At 41.9% G+C, this 26,090-nt stretch overlaps 1 protein-coding gene across 5 annotated transcripts in view; it reads right to left on the bottom strand.

Annotated features, from left to right (window-relative positions):
- Positions 1-4,176: 4,176 nt before the first annotated feature.
- Fam110b (family with sequence similarity 110 member B) overlaps positions 4,177-26,090 on the bottom strand; it is a 150,893-nt gene continuing 128,979 nt past the window's right edge. For 3 of the 5 annotated variants that reach the window (XM_069990764.1, XM_069990763.1, XM_069990762.1), the window contains one exon: positions 4,177-7,112. In XM_069990764.1, coding sequence (XP_069846865.1) covers positions 5,655-6,764 — 1,110 coding nt within the window. In that variant the 5' untranslated portion in view covers positions 6,765-7,112 and the 3' untranslated portion in view covers positions 4,177-5,654. Of the gene's footprint in view, positions 7,113-13,421; positions 13,467-16,167; positions 17,303-26,090 lie in introns of those variants that run through there. The other 2 variants (XM_069990765.1, XR_011365631.1) reach the window with 2 other exon arrangements.

Below are 26,090 nucleotides of genomic sequence, written 5' to 3'. Positions count from 1 at the left end.
TAAGGGTCCTTGATCCAAAAAGAGAAGACGCCACTTTAATATATGGCACACTCAATACAGGAAGATGGCATTTCCAAGAGTTTGGCTTTGAGTGCGGTCGGCTGTATGTTACTCATAATGGAGCATCTGAACAAACATTTATGGGCTACCATTTAGGTATGGATGGAATTGCTGAGATTTTTGACTGCTTGAAACATGTTTCTACACACTGGTGGTAAATAAAATTATCAAGATGAAGTGAAAGCCCTTTCTATTTTAAGCACAACATGCTCAGTCTCTCTCTGGTCTTGAACAGAGTGGTAGGGATAGACAGGCAGAGCTGAAATGGTCGTCATATTCATGCCAACACTTGCTTCCACTGGGATCTTGGGTATAGTGTTGAATTACCATTGGGCTAAGGTTTTTCACCTTTAGCATGGGGACAGTTATATTTATTCAAGACTTCTCAGGGATAAGGCTTGTAGTTTAGCACAAGACTTGAAGCATGATACAGGCTGAGTATCCCAAATCCCTAAATCAGAAATATCCTGACATTTGAAAACAATAATTCTCAAAAAGTTTCTGATTTTGAAATATTTTGTACTTTAGAGTTTTGGGTTTGGAGTGCTCAATTAGTAAGACACCTGCAACTATTCCAAAAAATGAAAAATTCTCCAAATTTGTAACATATCCTGTCCCAAACATTTTGGATAAGAAGTAACTTCCCTCTCTCCTCCTACCAAAAAAAAAAAGAGCAAATACTAAGCACCTGTTACATACTCTGGGCTGCTGTCCCACCCAGATGCCCAATCTTGGGGCTAGGGGACACATCCGTGTCATCAAAGATTTGCATGTTTATTCAATTTTGTCTTTCTCACAGTTTTAAGGAAGGCATATATTACACACACACACACACACACACACACACACACACACACACACACACACACACACATACACACACAGATCTCTTAGTAGAAGTGGGGTCCACGGCCAAGACTTAGACAATTAAAAAAAAAAGCTGAGTGTTGATGTCCTGCTATACCTGTAATCTTAGTTACACAATAGGCTGAAATCTGAGGATCATAATTCTACAAAGCCAACACAGGCAGGAACGTCCATGAGACTTTTCATTCCAATTAACAACTCAGAAGCCAGAAGTGGAACTGTGGTTCATGTGGTAGAGCACTAGCCTTGAGAGAACTAAGCTAAGAAGCAGTGCCTAGACCCTGAGTTGAAGCCCCAGGCCTGGAACAGGAACAAAAAACATCACGGGGGTTAGATGTGGTAGTCTTGAAGAAGAAAGTGTCTTGGCGATGAGGGAGGGATAAAGTATGCCTTACAATATACATAGCTCGTGAACATCAGTGGGATAATGGTTTTTAAATAGAGCCAATGAATGGGGGATGCATTTAGTGACCCATTTGTTATTGAACTGAATGTGACAGAGGATTGTAAATGGCACAAGGGCTCTCTATTTCTCTCTTTAGTCAGTCCCTCTTGGAGAAGCCAGATATATTGAAAAGATTCTCAGGTAAACCCCAGAGAGAACCCCAGGTTGTACAGAATTGAGGCTACCTATCCCATGTGAGCCTTCTTGGATGAAAGCTGCCTTTGAATCAAGATGGCTACCATTTTGTCAACAGCCTCATGAGGCCATCTAGTAAGCACTTGATTGTTACTATCAAATGGTTCATGCCTGTAATCCTAGCTACTCAGGAGGCTAAGATCCAGAAGACTGTGGTTCAAAGCCAGCTTGGGCAGAAAAGTCTAAGAAACTCCATCATCAAAATAACCAGAAAAGGTCAGGCTGGAAGCATGGTTCAAGTGGCAGAGAACTAGCTTATCAAGCAAGCTGAGCAAGCTTAAGGTCTTCAATTCAAATCCCTATGTGTATATGGAAGAGGAAGAGGGAGAAAGAGAAGAAAATAAAGAGGGAGAGGGAGGAGAGGAGAGAAAGAGAGAAAGAGACAGAGACAGAGACAGCTCCACTCAGCTAAACCACTCCAGGATTCCTCTTAAGACACTGAGATTATCAATGTTTATTCTATGTTGCCATGTTTGGGGGCAATCTGTTATAACAGATCATAAATGCAGTGATAAAATGTTTCCAATGGTAATTTCCCTTTGGTTGGAGCCTGGGGGCCTGGCTAAGTGCCAGGTCTTAAAGAGATGCCCAACAGTCTCTGCTTAGTTAAGAAGTTAGGATTTATCCTATCGGCAACTAATCCAAGCTAGAAGCTTTTTTTTCTACACAGGAGTGACATGATCAGAATTGATTATGTTATGCTACATGAAACAGGATGCGTAAGATTATGTGTGGGTGGTGGGGAATTTTTTTCATTAAAGTCCTAGAAAGCAACAGTCCAGTTGAAAGAAATGTTTAAAGTCTGAACTAAAACAATCCATGGCAGAGGAATGGACATAAAAGGACTATTTTTAAGATTTGGTGAAAGAAACAGCTAATTTGTAGGGCTGTTTAGTGCTTTTGAGCCTCCCTCTGCATTGTGCGGGGCAAAAACTTGTGAAAAAGCATAACAATATTGTATTTATAGCACCACTACCATCTCATATACACAGGAAGGTGCACACACAATAATTCGAGCCAGAAAAATGAATACTTCATCAGTTCTTCACAATTAGGAAATACCTCACTGTTAGAATTAACATAAAGTACCTGAAAAAGTTCTCTGTAGAAATTTTATGAGTCATAGAAAATAATGAGCTCTCACCTTTCCATAGCAACTAGGCCTCACATTTGTTATAGTATGAGTAAAGCGAGGCTTAGGTTGATTATAAATGCGATGATATATAGTTCTATGGATATATACATCACACACTATATTGAAATACTAGAAGCCTTAAATAGAATCTAAAATATCACAAACAATAATTTTGTCCCCATGAAAGTTTACTTATGAAACCATTGATTTTTATTTTTCCAAGTTCTCCAGAAAGTGATGGCTATGTAAGTGTTAGGCCATGTATATTTAAAAGCCACATTTCTAGACCAATGGTGAGTGAAGAAAGCTTTCTTTTATTACCTTTTTATAGAAAGAAGATATTTTTGTGTTATTTTGAACTTATTGTGTTATCACCATTTGTAATTGCATTCCAAAATGCCTCTTTTCTTCTAGAAAAGAGAGTTCTAGTTTGATCATTGACCAAGAAAGAAATATCCAGGAATAATCCCAAACTAATAGGATCAGAAGAAAAATGTTGATCAACCGTAGTAGCTAGGAAATCTTTATCATCTGCTTCTGAAAATTATTTTAAATAAATGCCTTTTTAATTTATATACCTTGTGAAACTTTGGAGGAAAGGTTCATCTTCAAAGAGCTTCACTCAATAAACACTCATTGACTATGCAAATAATAGGTGGCAGGACACATCTACCAAGGATTGGTTCTTCTATTAAAACAGATATGAGGGTCTAAGTTTCTTGTGGTAGAGACTGTGAAGTTAACAATGTCAGTCTAGTATCGGCCTTTCATGCCCAACCAAGTTACTTACCAAGTGATGGATTTAAAATGGGCTGAGTGAATGAGTGGACCAATGCATGGACATGGTAGTGCTGAGGCTGGGTTTGTACAGAAACAATAAAGACTGATATTTCACAGGTAAGTCTACAGTAAGAACTCATACATATTTACAACTGAAGCATCTTGTGGGAAATGTGAAAAATCCTGATGTTTAAGAAAAGACAAAAATAAAACAAGTGTGAACTAAGTGAAAGGCAGCAGCATATTTTAGAAACCTTGATGTAGCTTGTTTTAGTGAAAGCACATTGCTTTAAGGATACTGCTGTTTGAAATAGTTGAGATAGAGTAATAGCAGCTTCATAAAATGATGTGTCTTCAAAGTTATGAAAAATGTGTTTTTAAACAGGGTGCTGGTGGTTCATTCCTAGAATCCTAGCTATTCAGGAAGCTGAGGTCTGAGGATCCTGGTTTGAAGTTAGTCCATGTAGGAAAGTTCATGAGACTCTTATTTCTACCAGAAAACCAGAAGTGTAGCCGTGGCTTATGTGGTAGAGTGCCAACCAATATTGAGCAAAGAACTTGAAGGACAGGGTCCAGGCCCTGAGTTCAAATCCCAGTACCCACAGCAAAAAAAAAAAGTGTTTCTGGCTCATAGTCCACAGCTTAATTTTAGAGGGAGAAAAAGAAAGGACAAAGAGAAACCATCACCATCAGAGCCTGCACCAGAGCTATTTATTAGCATAACTTTTTCTTGTTTTCTTTTTTCTTAAAGATTCCATAACAACGCAAGTATGTACAAAGTCATAAGCATTTTACACCATAAAAAGTTTCCTATTAGCTGATGAAGCCTAAGGTGCTGCTGCTGGAAACTTCTGAGCATGAAAACAATGAAGCAGACCCCTGTGCAATGCCCTAGTGTCAGCTGGCTGACAGCTAACCAACCACCTGGAAGACAGGTAGGGGAAGGGCGGGGCAAAGACAAAGGTGATAGGCAGCTTAGAGACTACAGAGTTGAAAAGCTACAGTGTTTCTACAATTTCCTAGAGCTTTAACAAATGCCCACAGCCTGAGAGAACAACATATGCAAGACAACAGAATTACACTGCTCAGAGATGATTCATTTTTGAATGGGAGGCTCTATACTGATATGGCTGGTATTTCCATTTTTGTTCATGACTTCAGATAGCTCAAATCTATGCAAGTCCCACTCCAGTCCCCCAAATAGAACGACTACAAAGGGAGTGAAGAAAAAAACAGTACAAAGTAGTTCTTGCCTAAAAACATAACAACAAAAACAAAGGAACAACAACAACAAAATCTCTCCAAACTAAATACACAACTTTCCTTTTTTTGTTTGTTTTTTTTTAAAGGCATTTAGAATCTGCTTTAGGGTAAGCCATTCCTTTCAAAAACATTAATGTTAAGAACTTTTGAATTACTCCATTCCAAACAACAACAAAATTCCCAAATATCCAACCTCCTAGATTTAATCAACCTTGGTTGTTTCTGATTGTCTTTCCTTGGTTGGGATATTACACAGAAACACCAACATATACACACTGAATTGGACACAGGACTTAGTACTGCTGCCCCAACGAGGCTCTAGTAAGTGGCAAGAAGATTTCAACATGAAAATGACTGATATCAGGCTCACAATTTTATTCCACAGAAAACCCAGCCTGGTCCTACATCCAGTCAGTTACTATTCATGATAGCAAATCCTATTTGTTTTTCCCCCCTTTTTATGGTCTCTCACATGTAGGCAAAGTGGCTTTTTATTTCAAAAAGATTCTGCTCTCAACTTGAAGACCAGTTGATATAACTTTTAATTAAGACACAATAGCGAGGGATATAAAAACACAAGAACCACATAAATATTGAAGAAATTGTATACCATTTCTTTTTTGTTTCTGTTTTTCCCTTGTAAACAGTTTTGTCTAAGAGCAAAGCCCTAATTTAGATTCTGGCCTGAAACTTTTGGCAGGTAAGTGTTCAGCCAGGCTCTGCAGAGATGTGAAGGGGAAGCCAGACTCGGCGCCATGTTGACAGGCATGCAACTTGAAAACATTGCACAACAGAGCAACACAAAGAGTGGAAAAGCTCACAACACTTCAAAGGAGACCTCACAACCTTCACGACTGCATATGCACAGACAGACCCGCCCCTCCCCGTCTTTTCCAGCACGTGTATCTCTTACACGTGGGACACCTTCTGTGACTCTCTAGCTTGTTTGATGCTATATAACCACTTGATGATCCTAGCATTTCTTTCGATGGCGGAGATGCCATATGGCACGCGGTCATTGGCACTGTCATCATTTCTAAGGTCACTGTTACTGTCCTGAGACTGTTCACAGTCTGAGCTGATCATGCTGGCGCTGCGGAAGTTGAGGGAGATGATGTCAGAATTAGCCCTGGCAAAGTTTTCCATGCCAAGGTTTTCCAGCTCTTCTGGGTCCAGTCCACAGTAGTTGAAAAACCTCTCCACATCCGCATCCACTCGGAAATATCTGTCACTCAAGTCTGACTTGGACCGCTGGAGGGAGGGCCTTCGGCTGACACCACAAGCTGGCTCCACAGGGGGGTCAGCTTCAGGGGACTTCATGGGGGCGGCGGCCTTGGGCTTGGGGGGCAGGGGAGGGGCAGAGCTGCTGCAAGGGATCGCTTTGAGGGGCTTCACGCTGGTCACCTTGCGGATGTCCGAGGAGCTGTGGGAGACGTGCAGGAAGGACTCGGCCGATTGCTCCAGGAGCCTCCTGCTCACATGGGAGCTGCTTTCTTGAGGACTGCCCCGGCCTGGCGTGGGGTAAACCTTCAGGGACTCGGCGAAGGAGTGTCGGTGCAGGTCACTGGCATCCGATCGGTGCGGTGGCCAGTTGCGGGAGCTGTGTTTGTGGCCTGAGCCCGAGCTGGAGCCCTCGGAGCTGTTGATGATGTTCTTCAAGATCTCCAGCTTGAGCGTCTCCCGTTGCATGCCACTCTCGGTCTTGGCATGGTTCCCGAACACCTTGAGCGTGGGGCTGCCCAGTGCGCGCTTGGCACCTGGGCACACAGGCGGCTTAGCCAACACGGAGGGCTTCACGGGCTCCTGCTTGGCATTGATCACCTCCTGGCTCTTGACATACTTGGCCTTGTCGGCTTCCAGCCTCTCCACGGCGCTCAGCCTCTTGGGGTTGGGCTCAGCCTGCCTGCGGAAGTAGTCTGGTCCTTTGTTGAGGATGCGCAGGGGGACGGCCGAGGTGAAGGTGCCTGCGGGGCTGACCGGCTTCACCATGCTACCTGTCTGTAGCGTCTCGGTGGGCATGGTGGGCGGTCTTTCCCCGGCAGCCGTGGTGGATGCTCTTCTGGGCGCCTCGAGCCGGCCTGAATAGACACATGTACATGAAGCACCTAAGGGCAGCAGGGGGATCGTGGAACCGCTGTCGGCAGCTGTCAGCAGCAGCAGCAGCGGCTCATCTCACGGCGCACGAACCGGCCCTGTGGCTTGGACACACGCCCCCTCGCCCCTTCTCCTTCCCGCCGGCCCTGGGCACCAAAAGGCCACACGCCACAAGTTCCTCTGGATCTGCGGCGTCGCTGCCTCCTTTCTTCTTTCTCCCTGAAGCCTGTGGGAGTCTCTCCTCCAGGTCTTTGTGCTCAACTGCAGGCAGGGCTGAAACACAAAACAACCAACCGCGGGTTAGCAGAGGCGGGTGACATCACGGCTCTAGCAACAGAGGAACCCCGCAGCGTCCCCGCCTCCGCTCCCCCCCTCTCCCCGCCGGCTGCTCCCCCTCCCACCAGGGGTCCCGCTAGCCCTCCCTGGGCAAGGCTCGGTTAACCGCAGGAAGAAGGCGATCTGGACCTGGGGAGGAGCTTCGCTGCCCAAGTGCCTGGCAGCCAGATTACAGGCATTTGCAAGAAAGCAAGGGGGCCGAGGTTTCCCACGCGCGAACTCTTGCCTTGGTGAGAACCGCCTCCAGAACACGCCCAGTTGGCATCGCTTAAGAGTGAAACCCAGGAAATAAATACGAGTGAATGGAGACAGGAGGGTTCAGCCAAACACCATTCCTTCCCGGCTCATTAAATGCTACCAGCTTCTTGGGATCCCTTATGGGCTTTAGGCTACACCGTGGGTGGTGAGTGATGATTTACAATATGTCCCTTCCCCAGTGTAGCCAAACTTGTGACTCCTTATCACCAATCTGTCAGTAGAACTTGAAACAATTACTTCTTTAGATAGGCGAGAAATAGGATTGGCAGGAAGTGTAAGAATTCAAGAAAAGAGCGGGCTCACACCTTCACTAGCCAAAGTTTTAGAAACTCTTGGGCAAACCAAGGATGTATGTGGAGTTCATCCCTATGAACACAGCCTTCTTTTTAGTACTAAAACGGAAAAGAAAGAGAAATACTTCTAGTTGAATCATATGCGTGTATGATTTGATTATAAGTGCTCCATAATGTCTCATGCTCCATGTGCAGAAATCACAACTTTCTTTATAGCACCAATATTCTGTTTCCCTAGAGGTACTAGGAATAAAATCTCAAAATGTCAATCATGCCTAAATGGTTTATACTATAGAAAATGTTTATAATTATGCATTCATGGGACCTACTTAAAGATTTGTTTTTTAAAAAACTTAACTACTGAAATCAAAACCAAACCAGATCAAAACAAAACAAATCCCCTCAAACAAAACAATTAAGTCCTCAAATCTATAATTTGAGATTTTTTCATTACTCCCTATATAATGTATACACAATTTATAAAAAGTACTTCACAAACAATATTTGTCCTTGGTACAAGACTCATTTCTTGTTGCTGCCAGCAGAGATCACTGTTCAACCCCTCAGCATTCAAAGCAACTAGTGGGTTAATGACCTTACCAGCCTATTTGGTTATAATTAGGAATACTCTCAGCAATCTCTCTCTCTCTCTCTCTCTCTCTCTCTCTCTCTCTCTCTCTCTCTCTCTCTCTCCTCTCTCTCTCTCTCTCTCTTTCCCCTCCCCCTTTTTCTCTTTCTCCCTTCCTTCCTTTTTCTTTCTCTCTCACTTTTTCTCCCTTTCCTCTTTTCTTTCTCTTTCTTCCTTTTTTCCTTTTCTACTCCCTCCCCTCTCAAATTAAGGGAGTGAAGAATACTTTTCTATCTTCTTGAAGGCATCTCCCAGGAATCCCCTAGTCTTTTCATATTGCTTTCTTTTTTCATGAGACTGACACCTTCAGGAAGACTCCTGGGGCTTCTTATACTTTGCGGGCTTAGGAACCATTTATTGGACATAAAATCAGTATGAAAGGATTACATTAAAAATAACAATGATTTGTAACCACTTCACATTACATTTCCTTTTTGTTCCCATCTCTTTCCTCTTTTCCTTCTCATTCCCAATCTCCTTAATATTTTTTTTAACACAGCAGTAGGGGGGAAACACCAATATTTTGTTGGAAGACTCAAAAGCAAAAAGCAACTGTAGTCATGCTTGGTACTACTGTAGGATAATAATAGGCACACTCAAATTTTCTAGTTTTAGCTAACAAACTAAATCTACTGCAAAAATAATGTAAGTGGCTTAGGTTGTCTTTTCTCTTAATACTTCCTTAATCCTTAAGCTTCTTTTACTCTCAATGAATTGGGAAAAATGCTGGCAGGGACCAACTGAAGAAACACTTGTGAGCTTTGTAGCATATACTTGATGTGGATCAGGAACATATCACAAGACAAATCAAATGTAGATGATCACACAGGTAATGGAGTAACCTGGAGCTACATCTCAAGGTCTTGGAACCAGGTAATCATATTGCCTGTTAGGTACTACTGTGGCACATGAAGTCTTGATATTTGCACAGGCTCAATGGTGGTGGCTGGGCACTGATGATAGTGGTCAATCTGACTTCTGGGCCTAGAATGGACTTCGTGTTGTTTTGGAGAAGGCAAATATGATCTTGTCCTTAAAAAGTTCTATAAACAAAAGTTATTATATTACTTTTCACTATTTTTCCCCTCATGATGGTGGAGATCAAACCCAAAGCCTGTGTATGCTAAGAAACTATTCTGCATGAGAGAAAGAAAATCCCACTCAAAATCATGTTGGCTATAGTCTATCCATCTGAAAATTTCATAAAAGGGTAAAAAAGGGCTAGGGTGGACCCATTGCAACAATGAGATGTACAAGTCGTTATGTCTAAAAACTTACTTTACAACTTTGGTGGGGGGTGGGGAGAGGATCGGGTGGGGGGAGGGGGGAGTATGGGAAGGGATGGGAAGGGGAAACAATGAGGAGGCACCAATGCTTGATAAGAAATGTACTCGTTATCTTGCCCATGTCATTCTAACTCCTCTGTATGGTATTCTCACAATAAAAAAAATTAAAAAAAAAGAAATTTGGCAGATCTGAGGTATAAAACATTGGTTTCCTGTATGAGGCAGTTGTGAACTGAAAAGCGAATGGCCTGGGTTGCTGGGCGGGAGTGTGGTAAGGACAGAAGGGCTTAGGACACTTGGATCAGTTGGCTGATAGAAGACACAGGAATGAGAAGTGGGATCCCACAGAGAAGTGGGATCTCTCATTATTCACCCTTCTGCTTCTCAATTTTAACTTGTAGCCCTAAATCTCCTAACAATGCCCAGTCTGACTCAATAGACTTGGGTGAAGCACCAAATCCTGCTTTTCTCACTGGAGCCCAAATGATGTCACTCCATAATATAGCCAGGAATGTGAGGTGGAAGCCCACATCTGGCCTGGCAAGCAGATGGGCAAAGATTTGTTGCCTCTTAAGTCAAAGGATTTTTAGGCATCAAAATAGCTATCTCAAGTGGCCTGAATCTTTCTAATTTCCAAGTTGCCAGCTGCTCATAGGACAGTGAGGTAAAACCTAGGACCCTCAGCTGATAGGAAATAGTAGCAGACATCTGCAACCCTGGAGGAAAGTAGAACTAGAGAATGTTTCTCCATGGACATGGTGCATTTGAACAAAACAATGCTAAAGCCAAAGCGTCTCTGTAATCTGGGGAAGGAGGGCTTTGATGCCTGGGAGGTGAGGCAGCTGCTGGAAGAATGCCTAGCCTGGGGACATTTGACAGGAGTTTGTCTGGCTTGGGGAAAGGGGCCCAGCTAGGGCTGCCATGGGAAGGAATGTGGCACACTGTTGCTCAGAAGCAAATCCAGAGCTCTATGCAAACCATCCGATTTTAAAACTCGGTCCTATAAAATCACTGTGGGCCAAATTCAGTCTGTTGTTTTGTTACTTCTTCTAGTGCTCCTGGTAAATAAAAAGAAAATTAGCTGCTAAGTTTTAAGTAGGAAAGAAAGCCACTGGAATTAAAGCAGGGGCTGTGGGAACGGAATCCACCCACAGGTTTCTAAGTATGTGAAAATTCTCCTACCCTAGGGCAGAGAAGTGGGGGGCGGGGGCAAGAATGCTTTAAAGAGCAAGTCTGGCTAATTCAACTCCCCATCACCTAATACTACTTTATTGTCTTTATTGTCTTCTGGATAATCACAAACTTGTTGATCTGGTGGCTGAAAATGCTCAAATTCTTGGAAGAACCTAGAAGAAGAAGCAATTTTCCCCTTTGAAATTAATAAGATTGTAGAAGAACCAATTCTTTCTGCTGCTTGGATGTCAAATCACAGAACTTTTACATGAAGAATGTCCTCTGGAACCCCGTGTTTTGGTCATAATTAGTATTTATATTGTGCATTTGACTTTGCTAGGTTTCTTTGCCAATACTTAACTTCTAAGAATTCTTTTATTTTCTCTTTTTCTATTTCTTTCCTTGTTTTTTTTTTTTTTTTTTCCTTTGTGCTGGACCTGAGGCTTGAACTCAAAGCTTGGACACTGTTGCAAAGCTAGTGCTCTACGATTGAGAGACAGCTCCATTTTGTTGGTTAATTGTAGGTAAGAGTCCCATATTTTTCTGCCTGGCCTGGCTTTGAACCACAATCCTCAGATCTCAGCGTCCTGAGTTGCTAGGATTATAGACCTGAGCTACAGGTGCCAAGCTTCTAGCTAAGAATTCTTTTTGGTAAGATTCTATCTTGACTAGGGAATCACTTCCCATTTCTGTGTTCTTGGCTTTTCTAATTAAATTATGGTTCACTCAGTTTCACATCTCAATGTGTTAAAGCTTAATTGTTTATCAAGGTAAGGGGAATGTGCTCAAAATTGTGGGTCTTGTTCAATCAATGGATTAGTACTTGTTGACTAATCAGTTATGTATAAGATGTAAAAAATAGAAAACCCACAAAATAAATCTGATGAATACTAACTGAATCTGAATGATAAACGTGCCAAAGTGTCAAAAAGGAGCACAGAGAAGATTGAGGAGAGGAGAAAACTCCAATGGAGATACAGGTAAGGGTACTGGTTAACAGGGAACCTTTTGTCTAAGTTCATGGCATATTCAAAAAAAGTTGAAAGTCACTTTTGGCCAATGGGATAGCTGAGGACAGTAGGAAGAGGATTACTGGGGGCAGGGTGCAGAAAGACTCTGGCTTTTATAGAGAGAGAAATAGTAAGGCATTAGGGAAATTAAGCATTAGCTATATAATGAGATTTGTGTTTTTAAGAATGCTCTGACCACAGCGCGAGGACAGGTAGGAGGGAGCAAGTGTGATAACTGTAGGGAAGTAGTTCTGAGCCACCTAAGTAGGGAGATGGTTGTTGGGCTCTGAGTGTCACCCTAAACTGTATATATGGATTTGAATGCCACCTCTAGTCTGTAATGACACAGTAGCCTTGGCCAGGTATCTCCCTGTGCTTCAGCCTTCCCATCTGAAAAGTGGGGATAATAAAATTACAGCTAGCTCTTCTCTGTAGGTTTCATATCTGAAGATTCAACTGAATTCCGATGAAAAACATTCTAAAGTAATCAAAAATAAAAAAGTTCACCAAAGTAATTTAATTTGAAACCACATGGATGAAGTAGGGTAAAGACTACATTCATGCAGCCTCCCAGTACATTTCTCATTCTGTGTATGTTGGTCTAGGATGGCTGTGTCTGCACTAATATATTCCATTTTGCTTTCTTGTCATAGTTCCGAAAACAGTACAAAAACATGTACACAACATTTACATCATGCACAATCTAGAGAAGATTTATAGTATGGAGGGGGATATGCCCAGGTTCTATGCAAATGCTGTGCCATTTCATATAAAGGACTTGAGCATCTGTGGATTTTGGTATTTAAAGGACATCCTGGAGCCAATCCTTGGTGCATAGTAGGGACAGCTGTAGATATCTCTTTGGAGTTTTGTTAGGGTGAGAAAGAGCATGAAGGCACTTCTTCTACATCTTTCACATTAGGAAAGAGTGAAATGGGGAGCTTGGGTCTGACCAGTGCCGTATTGGTCACATGATGGGCGGTGGCATCTGGCATCTTGTCTTCATGGTGGGGGAAGGTGAAGTCCCCACCTCCCAAATGATAGGGGTGCCTGAATCCTGGGAGGCAGGGATGGGGGCTTGGATGATAAGTTATTAAACCTGTTAGTCTAGTGCCTGGGACTAGAGTTTCCTGTGACCCTACCCCTTGACCCTCACACTATTTGGGCCGAGACCAGCTCTGGCACCATTATGCTATGCCACATGTCTCCTGTCTACTCATGTCCTGTCTTCTGGTCCTCTGGTCTATGTTGTGTTCCACTTCAGCTCTCTCTTGGAGCTGAATTAGTCTGCTGGTATTGTTTTGGTTCTTTCTTTCCTCTACGGCCCTCATCACTCAGTTTCCTAACAGTGTTAAGTGTATTTGTTGACTGCAGATCTTTGAGACAAGAATCCATCTGCAGTTGCCAGCCTTTTAATAAACATTCCAAATTTGGCTTCTTTGTTTTCTTGTGACTGGACTTGTATCTGATTTACAGTACAATAGGAGTCCTGGGAAGAAAACATCATTGTGTGTGTGTTTTTACTGGTATTGGGACTTGAACTCATGAGTTTAGGTCCTTGACCTCATTTGGCTTTTTTGTTCAAGAATGGCACTTACCATTTGAAACATTCTTCTACTTCCAGATTTTTGCTGGTCCACTGTAGATAAGAGTTTCTTGGCCTCTACTGCCTAGGCTGGCTTTGAAACACAATCCTTAGATCTCAGTCTTCTGAGGACATGTTACAGATGGGAGCCACCAGTGCCTGGCTAGCGGATCAGCATTTTAAAGCGATGTTTATGAGGTGCACTGGGCAGAACCCAGAGGCGGAAGGATGTGAGGGTGAAGCAGCTCATGCTGAGGGTAGTCTGGCTTTCCATCTGACTACTAAGAGGTAGTTTGTGGGAAGGACACACTCCCCCCTCTAATCCTTTCTCCCCTCCTCCTAAGTACCCCAGGCTTAAGGCAAACAGACCATGGCAGCTCTCCAAACCAAGTGCCTGTCCACAGATCTGCCTTCCCTTCCAACACGCTTTTAACCAAAGCTTTATGAAACTTGTCATCTTTATACGTATATATAACAATTAATTGTTTTATGAAGTTATCACAAATAATTACCTTTAAGGTATATTCACAAATCAAGCTTCATTTCTCTGGGTTAAAGTAAGCAATGCCATTATACTTGGAAGACACTCATTTCAGTTAACAAGATATGCAATATTTTTCGACACCTCCTCTTTACCTTCCATTCATAACACACAATTACTTTTTATACTGTGAGAGTTAACTTGCAAAAAACGCAGAAGTCAAGGATAACAAAAATGAAAAGTAAATTGTGGAGAGAAAAGCATGTACCAAAACAAAGAGTAAATGTTCACAACAGAAACTGAACAGCAAAGAGGAAATCATAGGGCCAAACATCTGGAAACATTAAGTCAAACCCACAACCCTTTCAGGACCCCTACTTTTTCAATTACTGAAGGAAGGAAATGTTTCCCCTTTCCTTATCTTCACAGTAGAATCTCACCATCTATAATTTTGACAGCTGAATCTTCTTTTTGCAACCTTGTTGCTGCCGTCAGTCATTTTCATTGTGAAAGTAAAATAATCTGACCCAAAACACTATCATTTTATATGTTCTTTGGAACTATGGACTTTTCCTAATAAACTTTTTTGTTGGTGGTGGTGGTTGTGGGGTTTGAACTCAGGGCCCGGACACTGCCAAGAGCTCTTTTGTGCTCTACCACTTTGAGCCAAAACTCTACTTCTGGTTTTCTGGTAGTTAATTAGAGATAAGAGTCTCACAGACTTTTCCTGCCAAGATGGCCTTGAACCATGATCCTGAGATCTCAGCCTCCTAAGTAGCTAGGATTACAGGTGTGAGCCATCAGCACCCAGTGCATATTTAAGCTAACATTTTGATTTTAGCTTATATTTTTGGTTGGCTAGAGTGGGTCTTCTAATCATAATAAAAAAAATCCTCTGTCTTTAATTTTTCATGAAAAAGGTAAGATATTTCCTCACTTTTCCTGTGGACATATATGGCTTGTTTCTTTTGACATGCATTCTATACAACCAGAGGTAGGAAGTAAATATTGGAGTGAGCTCAGATATTCCCAGGAGCCCAACTTTCATACTTCTTTTTTAAAAATATTTTTTATTGTGAAAATACTGTACAGAGACTTTCATACTTCTTTTGTTCAGTCATGGGCCTTGAACTCAGGGCCTGTGCATTGTCCCTGAGCGTTTCGGCTCAAGGCTACTTCTCTACCATTTTGAGCCACAAATCCATTTCTAGTTTTCTGATGGTTAATTGTAGGTAAGAGTCTCGTGGACTTTCCTGCCCTGGCTGGCTTTGAACTGTAATCCTCAGATCTGAGCCTCCTGAGCAGCTCGGGTTACTGATGTCCAAGTTAAGCATCCCTAATTTGAAAATCTGAGTGCTCTAAAACCATTACCTTTTTAAGTGCTAATATAATGCCACAAGTGGAAATTTCCACACCTGACTTAATGTAGGCGGTCATTCACAGGCAGAAAGCTAGTGCATTGAAAATAGTATAAATTATCTTCAGGCTATTTGTATAAGGTATATATGAAACAAATATAAAACAAATCTCCCACTTACACATGAGTATAAGATATCTCATTATAGGTATATATACAACTATTCCCAAACCAAAAAGAAACCCTCAAATCCCAAAACCTTTTGATTCCAGGCCTGTCATATCTGATATTCAACATGCAGTATGTTATTTCAGTATCCTCAGGTGGTATTCTGATTTGAGTGAGTGTGGAAAGAGAAGTGGGCAGGATAGGATTGCTACCTACAAAGTTCTTGTACAATGTCATTTGGGCAAAGAAAGACAGCACATTTCCTGAAATGTGGGAAGCAACTGTGTCTCAGGAGACAACATTACCATGGTGGGCCATCCAGGGAACCTGACATAAGTCCCCGGAACTCAGGAGTCTCACTAGAGCCTGAAAAGTCAAAGATCACTATGCACAAGGGCTTTCCCACTAATGGGAGCAAGAAGAAGCAGTGTTTCCATGAGCACTGAGGAAGTCTTTGTGGGTATATGGGGAAACCCTTCAAAGGACTGCAACCAAAGGGAGGCAATAGAGAAACATCCACCAGAAGCTCTGCATGAGAGAGAGCTGATAACACCCACTAGCTGGGGGAGATGCTCAGATGCCACCACAAAGCAGCTCTGAAATGCACCAGGCTCAGGGAGCACCAGGTTCCAGCAGTGAGAGAGAAGGAGACAGGCATCTTGCTACTTCTTCATACTCTGCCCTACACCTGCATATCACACCCCCACACAAGGCTTGTCTGCTAGGTCAGAAGTGACACTTATGAATGAGTGGGTAAGGAGCTGGAGAGAGGGAAGAAGGAAAAAACACCAACATCCCAACTCCACAGAGGTTTCCAGGCTGACTCAGGGTGGAGTAGTGAGTGGGAAAAGTTAATTGAATATGGATGAGATGAGGTTGGGGCTTTGATCTTAATGTTGGGTAGGACACTTCCATGCCTGAAACTGATCTGAGGATGCTAAATTATTTAAGAACTGCAAAGGCTATGAGTGCCGCCTGAGAGATATTATCCCAGGGATACAATTCCTAGGGCATGAGGAAAAGTATACACTCTGTTTATCCCCAAAGGAATCTAGCATAGAAAACAAAATGAGTCCATGGTACATAGCATCATTGTCCTCATTTTCTACTTGCTGGCTTGTTAATTGGGTGTTTGTATCACGGCTTCTGATGGACTACATGAGGTGGTGACTCAAGTTGTCCCTGCTCAGTTCAGAGAGAAGGTGCCACGGCACTGACTCCCATGGCTGGCTACTTACAGCTCTGCAACACAAGGCAGAGTAACTTCTCAAGTTTGGTGGATCTTTTCTTTTTTCGTTTATATAATGGTAGTTATGATCTCTGAAGACTGCATGGTTGGTAAGTCAGGTCGGTTCTTTAGGCAATATGCTGCCAAGTGCTCAGTGAGTCTGTTCAGTAAATGTAAGGTTTTATTAACTACTGTCCCCTGTGTCCACAACTTGGCTCTGATAATCACCATCATTAGATTTCAAGCTTTAGGATCACTGAATGACCTTTTTGTCTTCAAATGATTCCATTACTCCCAAGCGATGGAGCCTGTGTTATTTCTGTCAGAGTAGATTGACTACGCAGTTTCTGGCTCAAAGGTCACTGGCGTGACCCCATTTTTATTTGAGTTCCAAAGAAAATATGTGGTTTCAAATTTCAAAGCAAACAGTTATGTGAGCAAAATGGGCCCACGTAAACAATAAAGCCATTATTAAAAATGAAATGAAACCCAAAGTGGGCGGGAGAGAAACAGCAGTTCAGATCTCAATCCCTGATGGATTCTTTACATTGCCGTTGTTCTCCAAGGTCAGTCCGAGAATTTGTTCACGTGGTTTGTTTTCATTTGTAAGCCAGGATCATTAGAAAAAATGTGATGGATTTCTCTTAAAATGCTTCCCTCCTATAAATAAAATGGAGAATCAGGAAAAAAAAATCACCTTTTTGGTCCAACATTCTTTGGTCTAAGGTAAGGAATGTGGTGTTGTTATAAGGCCACCCACTTGCACCCACTTGGAATCTGACTTTCTACTGGGATTTACGAAACTGATGCTGCCTGTAGCCAGTGCCAAAAAAATGTCTGGAAATGCAATGATGAAAATTACTTAAAAAGCAGGGCTTCTAGAATTCCTAATGAAAATCCATGTGACTGCCTGCTTTACCCAAACAAACACTATATGATCCCCACAACTAGTTCTGTCCTCTCCCATAGTGAGTTTCTTCAGCTCTACATTCATCAGTGACAAAGGGGGAGACCCCTGTTCACTTGCAACAGCAGCAGTAACAACCAAATCCGTGATTAGAAACTCTAGGAGCAGTGCACAGCATTTTCAGAGGGAGAGCTGAGAGTTCCCACTCACTGTCTTCTCCCTTCCAGTCTCCTTAGGGGATAATCTAATCACCTGGAACAAATTAGTACTGACACCTGGTGTACACACAGAGCCTAGATCAGGACCCAGGGTTCATAGGCCTGGGATTCTATGGCCAGTTCTTTGCCATATTGATTTTAAGTATCTGCATTTTGTATATTACTGTTTTTTCTTTATCATATAAACTTGTACCCTAAGGGAATTGTATAATAAGAAAGCATGTATAATAAGAAAGATTACTGTGACCACATAGACAGAATAGTTATTTCTGAAAAAAAATTGTAATTTTCAGTGAACAGCATTGGGGCAAAGGAAAACATGAACCCTAAAATAAAATCTTAAAATCAGTGTTATACACAGTGAGACCAAAGGAAGATATTCTAAGGAGAGGAACACAAAAGTGAAATACCTATGTGCATATTATCATATAAAATAATAGTTATGGAAATGAACTCCAGGAAATGGAAACAAGAGGTGGTTTTCTTTGTTGCTATTTTTGTTTTCTTTTTCCTTTTGTGGGGTTTATCTGTTTTTAGGAGGGTGGGGGGCACAGAAATGATGGGACAAAGGGTGAACAAATGCAGCAGTGGTACTCACTAGACACTACGTTGAAAATGAACTATATAACTTGTGGGTGGGGGTGGGAGGGAAAAACTGGAAGCGAGTTAGGGAAAGCATGACATTGTTCAAAAAGAAATTTACTTTTTATTTGACTTATATAAATCTTCTATACATCACCTTTACACAACAATTATAAATGCATTTAAAAAGACATTTATAGACCTTAAAAAAAGAAATAAAATCAGGGCTGGGAGGGTAGCTCAGTGGTAGAGTGCTTGTCTCACATGCATGAGGCCCTGGGTTCAATTCCTCAGCACCACATATGCAAAAAGAAAAAAGCCAGAAGTGGCGCTGTGGCTCAAGTGGTAGAGCACTAGCCTTGAGCTGAAGAGCTGAGGGACAGCGCCCAGGCCCAGAGTGAGGCCCATGACCGACAAGAAAAGAAAAAGAAAGAAAGAAAGAAGGAATTAAGAAAGAAAGAGAAAGAGAGAGAGAGAGAGAGAAAGAAAGAAAGAAAGAAAGAAAGAAAGAAAGAAAGAAAGAAAGAAAGAAAGAAAGAAAAAGAAAGAAAAAAAATCAGTGTTACAATGAAATCTTGAAACATGGAAACTTGAAGGGAGTAAAAGTAAAGTAATATTTGGGGGAGAATGGAGCAAATCTGATGCAAATCACTTGACAAATTTACATGTAAAGGATCTTAGAAAACTGTGGATCAATAATAAGCATTTCTTACTAAGTACATATAATATCATGAGAATTATATTAATGCCTTCCACATGGTTTTCAATTGGATCTCTGGAATACAGATGCTCCTCATCTCACAATGGGATTATGATCTGATAAAACCATCCTAACTTTAAAATACCATAAATGGAAAATGCATTTAATCTACTTGACGCTAGCTGAGCCACACAATGACCATGTGGCTGACAAAGAGCTGTGCTGGTTGTGTCTGTCTACATCATGGGAAAGGACTGCACGGCTTGTCACTGGCCAGAAACTGATCAAAATTCAGGTTCTAAGTACTACTAATGCCTGACTTGCATTATCATAGAATCAAAGGAGCATAAGTCAAACCTTTGGAAAGTAGATGTTATTAAAGTAGATGTTATTAACTCCCTTTAAAGAAAAAGTTAATGTCTGAAGAGATAGAAAGTTGTCTTAGCCCCAGTAGCAGAGCCTCCGCTCAGATGCTGGTGCAGGGACACTGCTCGGCCTGACCATGTTACATTATTGCTCTGGCTCATATGTATATTATACAATAGCATATCTATGTATATATATTATAATTATTATATCACATATATACCAGGTACTGGTGGCTCACACTTATAGTCTAGCTTCTTAGGAGGCAGAGGCTAGAAGAATTGAAGTTCATGACCAGGCCAGGCAGAAAAGTCTGGGAAGTTAAGCTGAACATGTCAGTTCATGCCTATGATCCCAGCAATACAGGAACCCTAAAGTAGTGATTGTGGTATAGGCACTCATATAGGTGGGAGACAAGATCTTATTCTAAAAATAACAAGCCAAAAACAGGGCTTGAGGCCAATCTTAAGTGGTGGACTGCCAACCTAGGCAGCATGAAGCTCTGAGTTCAAACCCATGTAGTGCCAAGAAAACAGAAAATGGATAAAGGGTAGAATATAGTTTTAGATGCTTTGTATTTAGATAATGTGGTTCAAGGACCCACACTGATGATATATTTTAGTCCCTAGAAAATGCTCTTTTCGCTATCTTCTTCAAGTAGGTTGCACAATCTTTTAGACTTGTGTCAATCAAATAACCATATTACCTGTTTATAGCTTAAATGCACAAGTCAAGGAGGTAATATTTTTATAAACTGTGTTCTCTTTGTTCTGAATTTCCACTCGTATATCACTTACTGCAGAGCTATCTAAGGCTGAACTTAGTAATGAAAGGCAATTGAAAAAAAAGCACAAGCAATGCAAGACTGGTTTCATTACACTTTACAGCACACAGTACTGAGAAAGCAGCAATCACAAGCCTAGTGAGGCTGTTATTTTCTGCTAAGGCCCTCAGTGTTGCATATATGAGTCTCATACTAAAATGTTCAGTTAAACCAGAACAATGAACATTGAATAGGATATCTAGTATACCTTTTTTTTTTTTTTATATTGCAAAGGCCCAAAGAAGGTGTAAGATGAGAAACCTGTGAGCTGAGTATTGGTGGCCCTTACCTCTAATCCTAGCTATCCAGGAGATGGAGACCTGAAAATCTCAGTTTGAGGCCCACCCTGGGAAGAAAAGTTTGTGTGTCTCTAAATAACCAGCAAAAAAAAAACAGGTTGGAGAATATGGCTCAAATAGTAGAGCACCAGCAGAGGAAGTTCAAGGTACTGAGTTTAAACTCCAGTACAATGGAAGGAAGGAAGGGAAGGAGGGAGGGAGGGAGGGAGGGAGGGAGGGAGGGAGGGAAGGAGGGAGGGAGGGAGGGAGGGAGGGAGGGAGGGAGGGAGGGAGGGAGGAAGGGTGGAAGGAAGGAAGGAAGGCAGGCAGGCTTGAGAAATTAGGTATGTTTATAAGTTTGCAATGATCAGGACACTAGAGAGTTATACCTGTAATTCTAGCTACTCAGAGGCTAAGATCTGGAATCCAGCCCAGGAAGGGAAGGCAATAAGATTATTTCCTATTAATTATCAAAAAGCCAGAAGTAGAGCTGTAGTGACAATCTAGCCTTGAGCAGAAAAAGCTACGTGAGAATGCAAGGTTCTCAGTTCAAGCCCCAGAACCCGCCATCCCTCCCCTCAAAAAATACTGAAATTAATTATACTTGACATAGACTCTTCAGTTTGGACAGCATAGTGCCTTAGCATATATATGAAGAACATTTACTCACAACACAGGGCACACACACACACACACACACACACACACACACACACACACACAGAGATAGATATGTATAGATAGCTAGATATAGATAGATAGATATAGATCTATCTCTCTCCTCTCTCTCTCTATATACATATACACATATATGCAAAGGGAGCTGGGCACCAGTGGTTCAAGCCTGGAGATGGAGCCAGAAGGCTGAGAGCTTAGGATCATGCTCAAAATCAGCTCTGGCAGGAAAGTCCATGAGACTCTTATCTCCAATTAGTCACCAAAACGTCAGAAGGGGAGTTATGGCTCAACTGTGGCCCAACTAGAAGAGCCTTGAGCAAAAAAGCTCAGGAACAGTGTGCCCAGGCCCTGAGTTCAAGCCCCAGTACAATCTCTCTCTCTCTCTCTCTCTCTCTCTCTCACACACACACACACACACACACACACACACTCACACACACACACACACACACACACACACACACACACAAAATGCAAAAAGAAATCAATGAAAGGTAGAAATGAACAGTAAAACTTTAGCTTCACTTGAAAAATACTGAGTACTGTTGATTTCATTTGCCAAGGAACACCTAGAATTACACTTGTTTTCCTGAAGAGCTCTTGGTACAATGGCTGTTGGAACAACTAGTTCTCTGCCTTAAGTGTAGTCTGAAAAGACAGATGTTTTGTTCATTTCTAAGGATTCAGACTGAACTGTTTTGAACAATCTTCTAAACAAGACACGTAAGATGACAGACACCTATTTTTTGCAGCACATTATTTTAATCTTTCTCAGCACCTAACACATCTTACAGAAAATTATTCTCAAGCAGAGTATGGTACAGGAAAGGCTTTATCACAATTTGCACCTGAAATATTATTTTGGGGTATAAGTGACAAATAACTTAGGAATGACTAATAAATTCATTTCCCTTTTCTGACTCTGCCTCAAAGCAATTGGGAAGAAGGTAGCAGGTGCATGCCAGGCTCTGCTTGTGGTCTAGCTGCATGTAGAGGCAGGCCTGGCCTTGGTAAGGAGGCAGAGAGCACCATGTATGAGGGACCTGAACTGAGTCTGTAGCCACAGGCTTATTCCCTTCTGATCTCCTGCCACCAAGGTGCCCTTCTGACTCTACATTCTGCTCCTTTCTAACTCTCTTTGAGACTTCCAGGCCAAAGAAAGGTACCATGGGAAAACTCTGCTGACCTCCGGCTGTGTGTCCCATCCCCGCAGGTACTTCCTTTACTCTTCCTACCATATGGCGATGCTTATAACCCTTCCCCAGGGTGGCATTTGAGGGTGCTGCCTGGTTCTTATGAAACTGGGGCAGCCGTCAACATTGGTAGGTATTTGGAACTTGCTGTAGTCATTCTTATCTGATGAGAATGGGATGTGTCTGCCTCAATGTAAATGACTTAAGTCTAAGAGCTACATGTATTGTTTATGCGGGATAGTTTTGCCTATTTGCTCCCTCACTACTCCTCCTGCCAAACAAACAAAAAAAATGTTTTTGGTGCTGGTACTAACAACTGAATTCAAGTCTTAGTCTTAGTCCTTAGTTTTCTTGTTCAAGGCTAGTACTCTACCATTTGAGTCACAACCCCACTTCTAGCTTTTTGTTGGTCTACCCTGCCTCGGCTGGTTTCAAACTGTGATCCTGATATCTCAGCCTCCTGATTAGCTAGGGTTACAGGTGTCAGCCATCAGTATCTGGCAAACAAACAGAAAAAAAAAAACCCACAAAATTTAAAGTGAGATCACTAAGAAACTCCCTAAAGATAATGAGTGTCTGAAACCTACTTTAAAAGTAATCTAATATATCATTTAAAATAAAAACTTGTAGACATCAGTGGAAGGACAAAGCAAGTTTTTACTAGGCCTGAAGATACTGCCTCCACTCTATGTGAAAGCAGAATGACCTTCTTTACATGTATTCCCATGTTTTCTCTTTACAGGTGTGCTGTTACTGCTTCTGCCTGATTCACTTACAGCTTCTTATTGCTGGATATTAAAGAAAAGGGACTATGTGCAGTGAAATTGGTTTTTCAAAATTAGTTTTTCCCATTCAGTCTGTAGCTTTGTTTGGTGAGGCGTGCGTGCGTGTGTGCGTGCGTGTGTGTGTGTGTGTGTGTGTGTGTGTGTGTGTTAACAAAAGGGAGAGGTGGCAGGGAGGGAGAAAGAATGGATTATTTTTGCTTTTAGCAAAAGGTAGTTAATGATGTGCAGCACCTCATGGTCCCTCAATTGCAAGTTTTTCTCCCCTGCTGGTACTGAGGCTTGAACTCAGGGCCTGGGCTCTATTCCTTAGCTTTTTTTGCCCAAAGCTGACACTCTATCACTTGAGCCACAGCTTCATTTCTGTTTTGTTTTGTTTTTTGAAGGGGGTGGTGGTTAATTGCAAATAAACAATCTCAAGGACTTTCATGTTCAGGCTGGCTTTGAACTGTGATCTTCAGATCTCAACCTCCTGAGTAGCTAGGATTACAGGAGTAAGCCACCAGGTCTGGGCTCTTTCAAGCTTTTAATCTTGGTCACTATCTCTATAAAACTAAGAGATACATGCTAGCCATCATGTTAGCCATGGATTGCCCTTTAACTTGCTATCCTCAGGACAAGTAGGGTGTGTGTATTATATTTACCACTTCTGCCTAGTGCTTATCATTGGCCTCACTTAATAGGTGGGGAAACAGAGAAACTTTAGATTGAGCACCTGAAACCAGTGAATCCTTGAGGGTTCCTGCTGCCAACTTCAGCTTGGTTCTGTTCAGGCTGTGCCCCTGAAGATCATGGAAACATCCATAGGCAAGGAGCAATGAGGGATCAGCAGGTGTCAGCGGAAGAGAGAGGGGGGAATCTAGCTGGCATCTTTCTTCATTACCTAGCCAATGCCAGACACCAAGCTGTGTTCACAGCTGACCCTCCTCTGTGCATTCTTATTGTGCCCAGGATAAACTAGTGAGGGAAGTAAAAAGCAGGATGGTATCCTGAAAACTTGGTGACCAGAGGCATTCATGAATGTAAAAATAAGCCCAAACAATCTGACATGAGGCAAGAATTTAACAAAAGCTCTTTCTTTGGTGAGATTCTCTGAGGGGAGCTCAAAATATCTTGAAATCCTTCCTTGGTAGAAAATATTCCAATAGCTTGCTAAGGAAAGCAAGATCCAAGCAAAAGAAAAACAATCATCTATCAGGGTCCAATGGGATAAAAACTGGACCACCTTTATGAAGCCCGAGCGCTCCCCAGGGCTGATCTATGGAAAGGTCTAGACCCTTAAGATCATAGAGATTCACTCAGTGAAACAAAGACAAGTTCTACAAGTTCTGCTCATAGAGGTACGATCTCACAAGGGACACATTTACTCAAGTCAGAAAGACAGAAGAAAGCAAGGAAACAATGGCAGTGAATTTGTTCAGGGAACAAAATACACAGGATATGGAGCTGACCTCCACGACACTAAAAATAAGTATAATAAGCAGCGTGATAAGACAGATGTTGAGCAGACAACAGAGCAAGAGTTTACTTCTGTGGAAACCGCTATGTAATGCTCATAAAGCATTGTTGTAAACTGGTCGGGGGCAGGGGGCGGTGGTGGTACTGAAGAGGGACTTGGAAGAGTGGGGAGGAGAGAAAGCTTGTTTTTCCAGATTGGAGAGGATGAGATAGCTGGAGGTTGGTAAACAGAGACAAGAGAGAGTGTTAATTTCAGATTTCAGAAATGACCTGTATCTATGTGTTGGTGTGCTGATACAGTAGGAAGGAAAATACACATGATACAAGAAAGAGTTGTACGAAGGCGCTGAGAGCAGGAAAACAATGTCACCCAACAACTTAATCACACTAGGACAACAATGGCTTATAGATGTCAGGAGATTGGATGGGATTTTTCATAGCTGGTATGTGGCATTGGTTAGGGAGAGCCTTGCAGATGGTAATGGCTGTGAAGCAATGAGCTGGCCTCTGGGAGCATGAAGATGGATGCAGGGAGGCATGATGTGGTCAAGGCCACATATAACAAGAAAATCAATTTTGGCACTGGTGGCTGGTTTACTCCTGTAATCCTAGCTACTCAGGAGGTTGAGATTTGAGGATCACAGTTTGAAACCAGCCTAGGTAGGAAAATCCAAGAGATTTTAATCTTCAAGTAACCAGAAAATAGCTGGAAGTTGGAGCTGTGGCTTAAGGAGCAGAATATCAGCTTTGAGGGAAAAAGCTAAGGGATGGCATCCAAATCCTGAGTTCAAGCCCCAGCATCAGCAAACAACAACAACAAACAAACAAGTATGATATAGGAATGTTCCTGACATTGATGAATAGTGCAGATTATAAATTGTCAATGGCAAAGCCTAATAGCTACAGAAAGCTACAACTCACATTTGCTAGAAGTCTAAAAAAAAATGTGGATTGTGCCCATAGAAGAGGAGACTGGCATGAGCTTGTGAGTCCTGACTTCTAATAATCACCTCCCCAAACCTGGTATTATCTCTAATAATCACATCCCTGAACCTAGTATTATCTCTAATAATCAACATCCTGAGCCTGGTATCATCTGAGATGATGCCAAGACTCAGCACAGGACACCCCATGTTGGACCTTATTCTTATTAATGCATTGAAGAAAACAGTGCTACATGAACACAAGGCCTCTTTTAGAGGTCACCTGAAGATTCACAGAAGAAAAACTAAAAACTATCCAGAAATGGAATTAATTGCTTTATAGGGGAATAATTTTTCTTTTTTCTTTTTTTTAATCTTAGAAAGAAGTTTCATGTAGGAAGGCAGGCTTACTGTCAACCCAGGAAGTTTTAGACAGGCCTCCTGTCATTCATGGGTGGGAAGATGTGGCAGAGGAATGTCAAGTTCCTTCCCAGGAAGTTCTAGGATTCTCTGAAAACTTTCTCTCTGCTTATAATAAAT

Source organism: Dipodomys merriami, unplaced genomic scaffold (assembly GCF_024711535.1).
Source record: "Dipodomys merriami isolate MVZ:Mamm:240054 unplaced genomic scaffold, mDipMer1.0.p SCAF_4, whole genome shotgun sequence".
Lineage (NCBI taxonomy): Eukaryota > Metazoa > Chordata > Mammalia > Rodentia > Heteromyidae > Dipodomys > Dipodomys merriami.
Note: the sequence above shows the minus strand (reverse complement) of the source record. Positions and strands in the feature narration are given on the sequence as shown.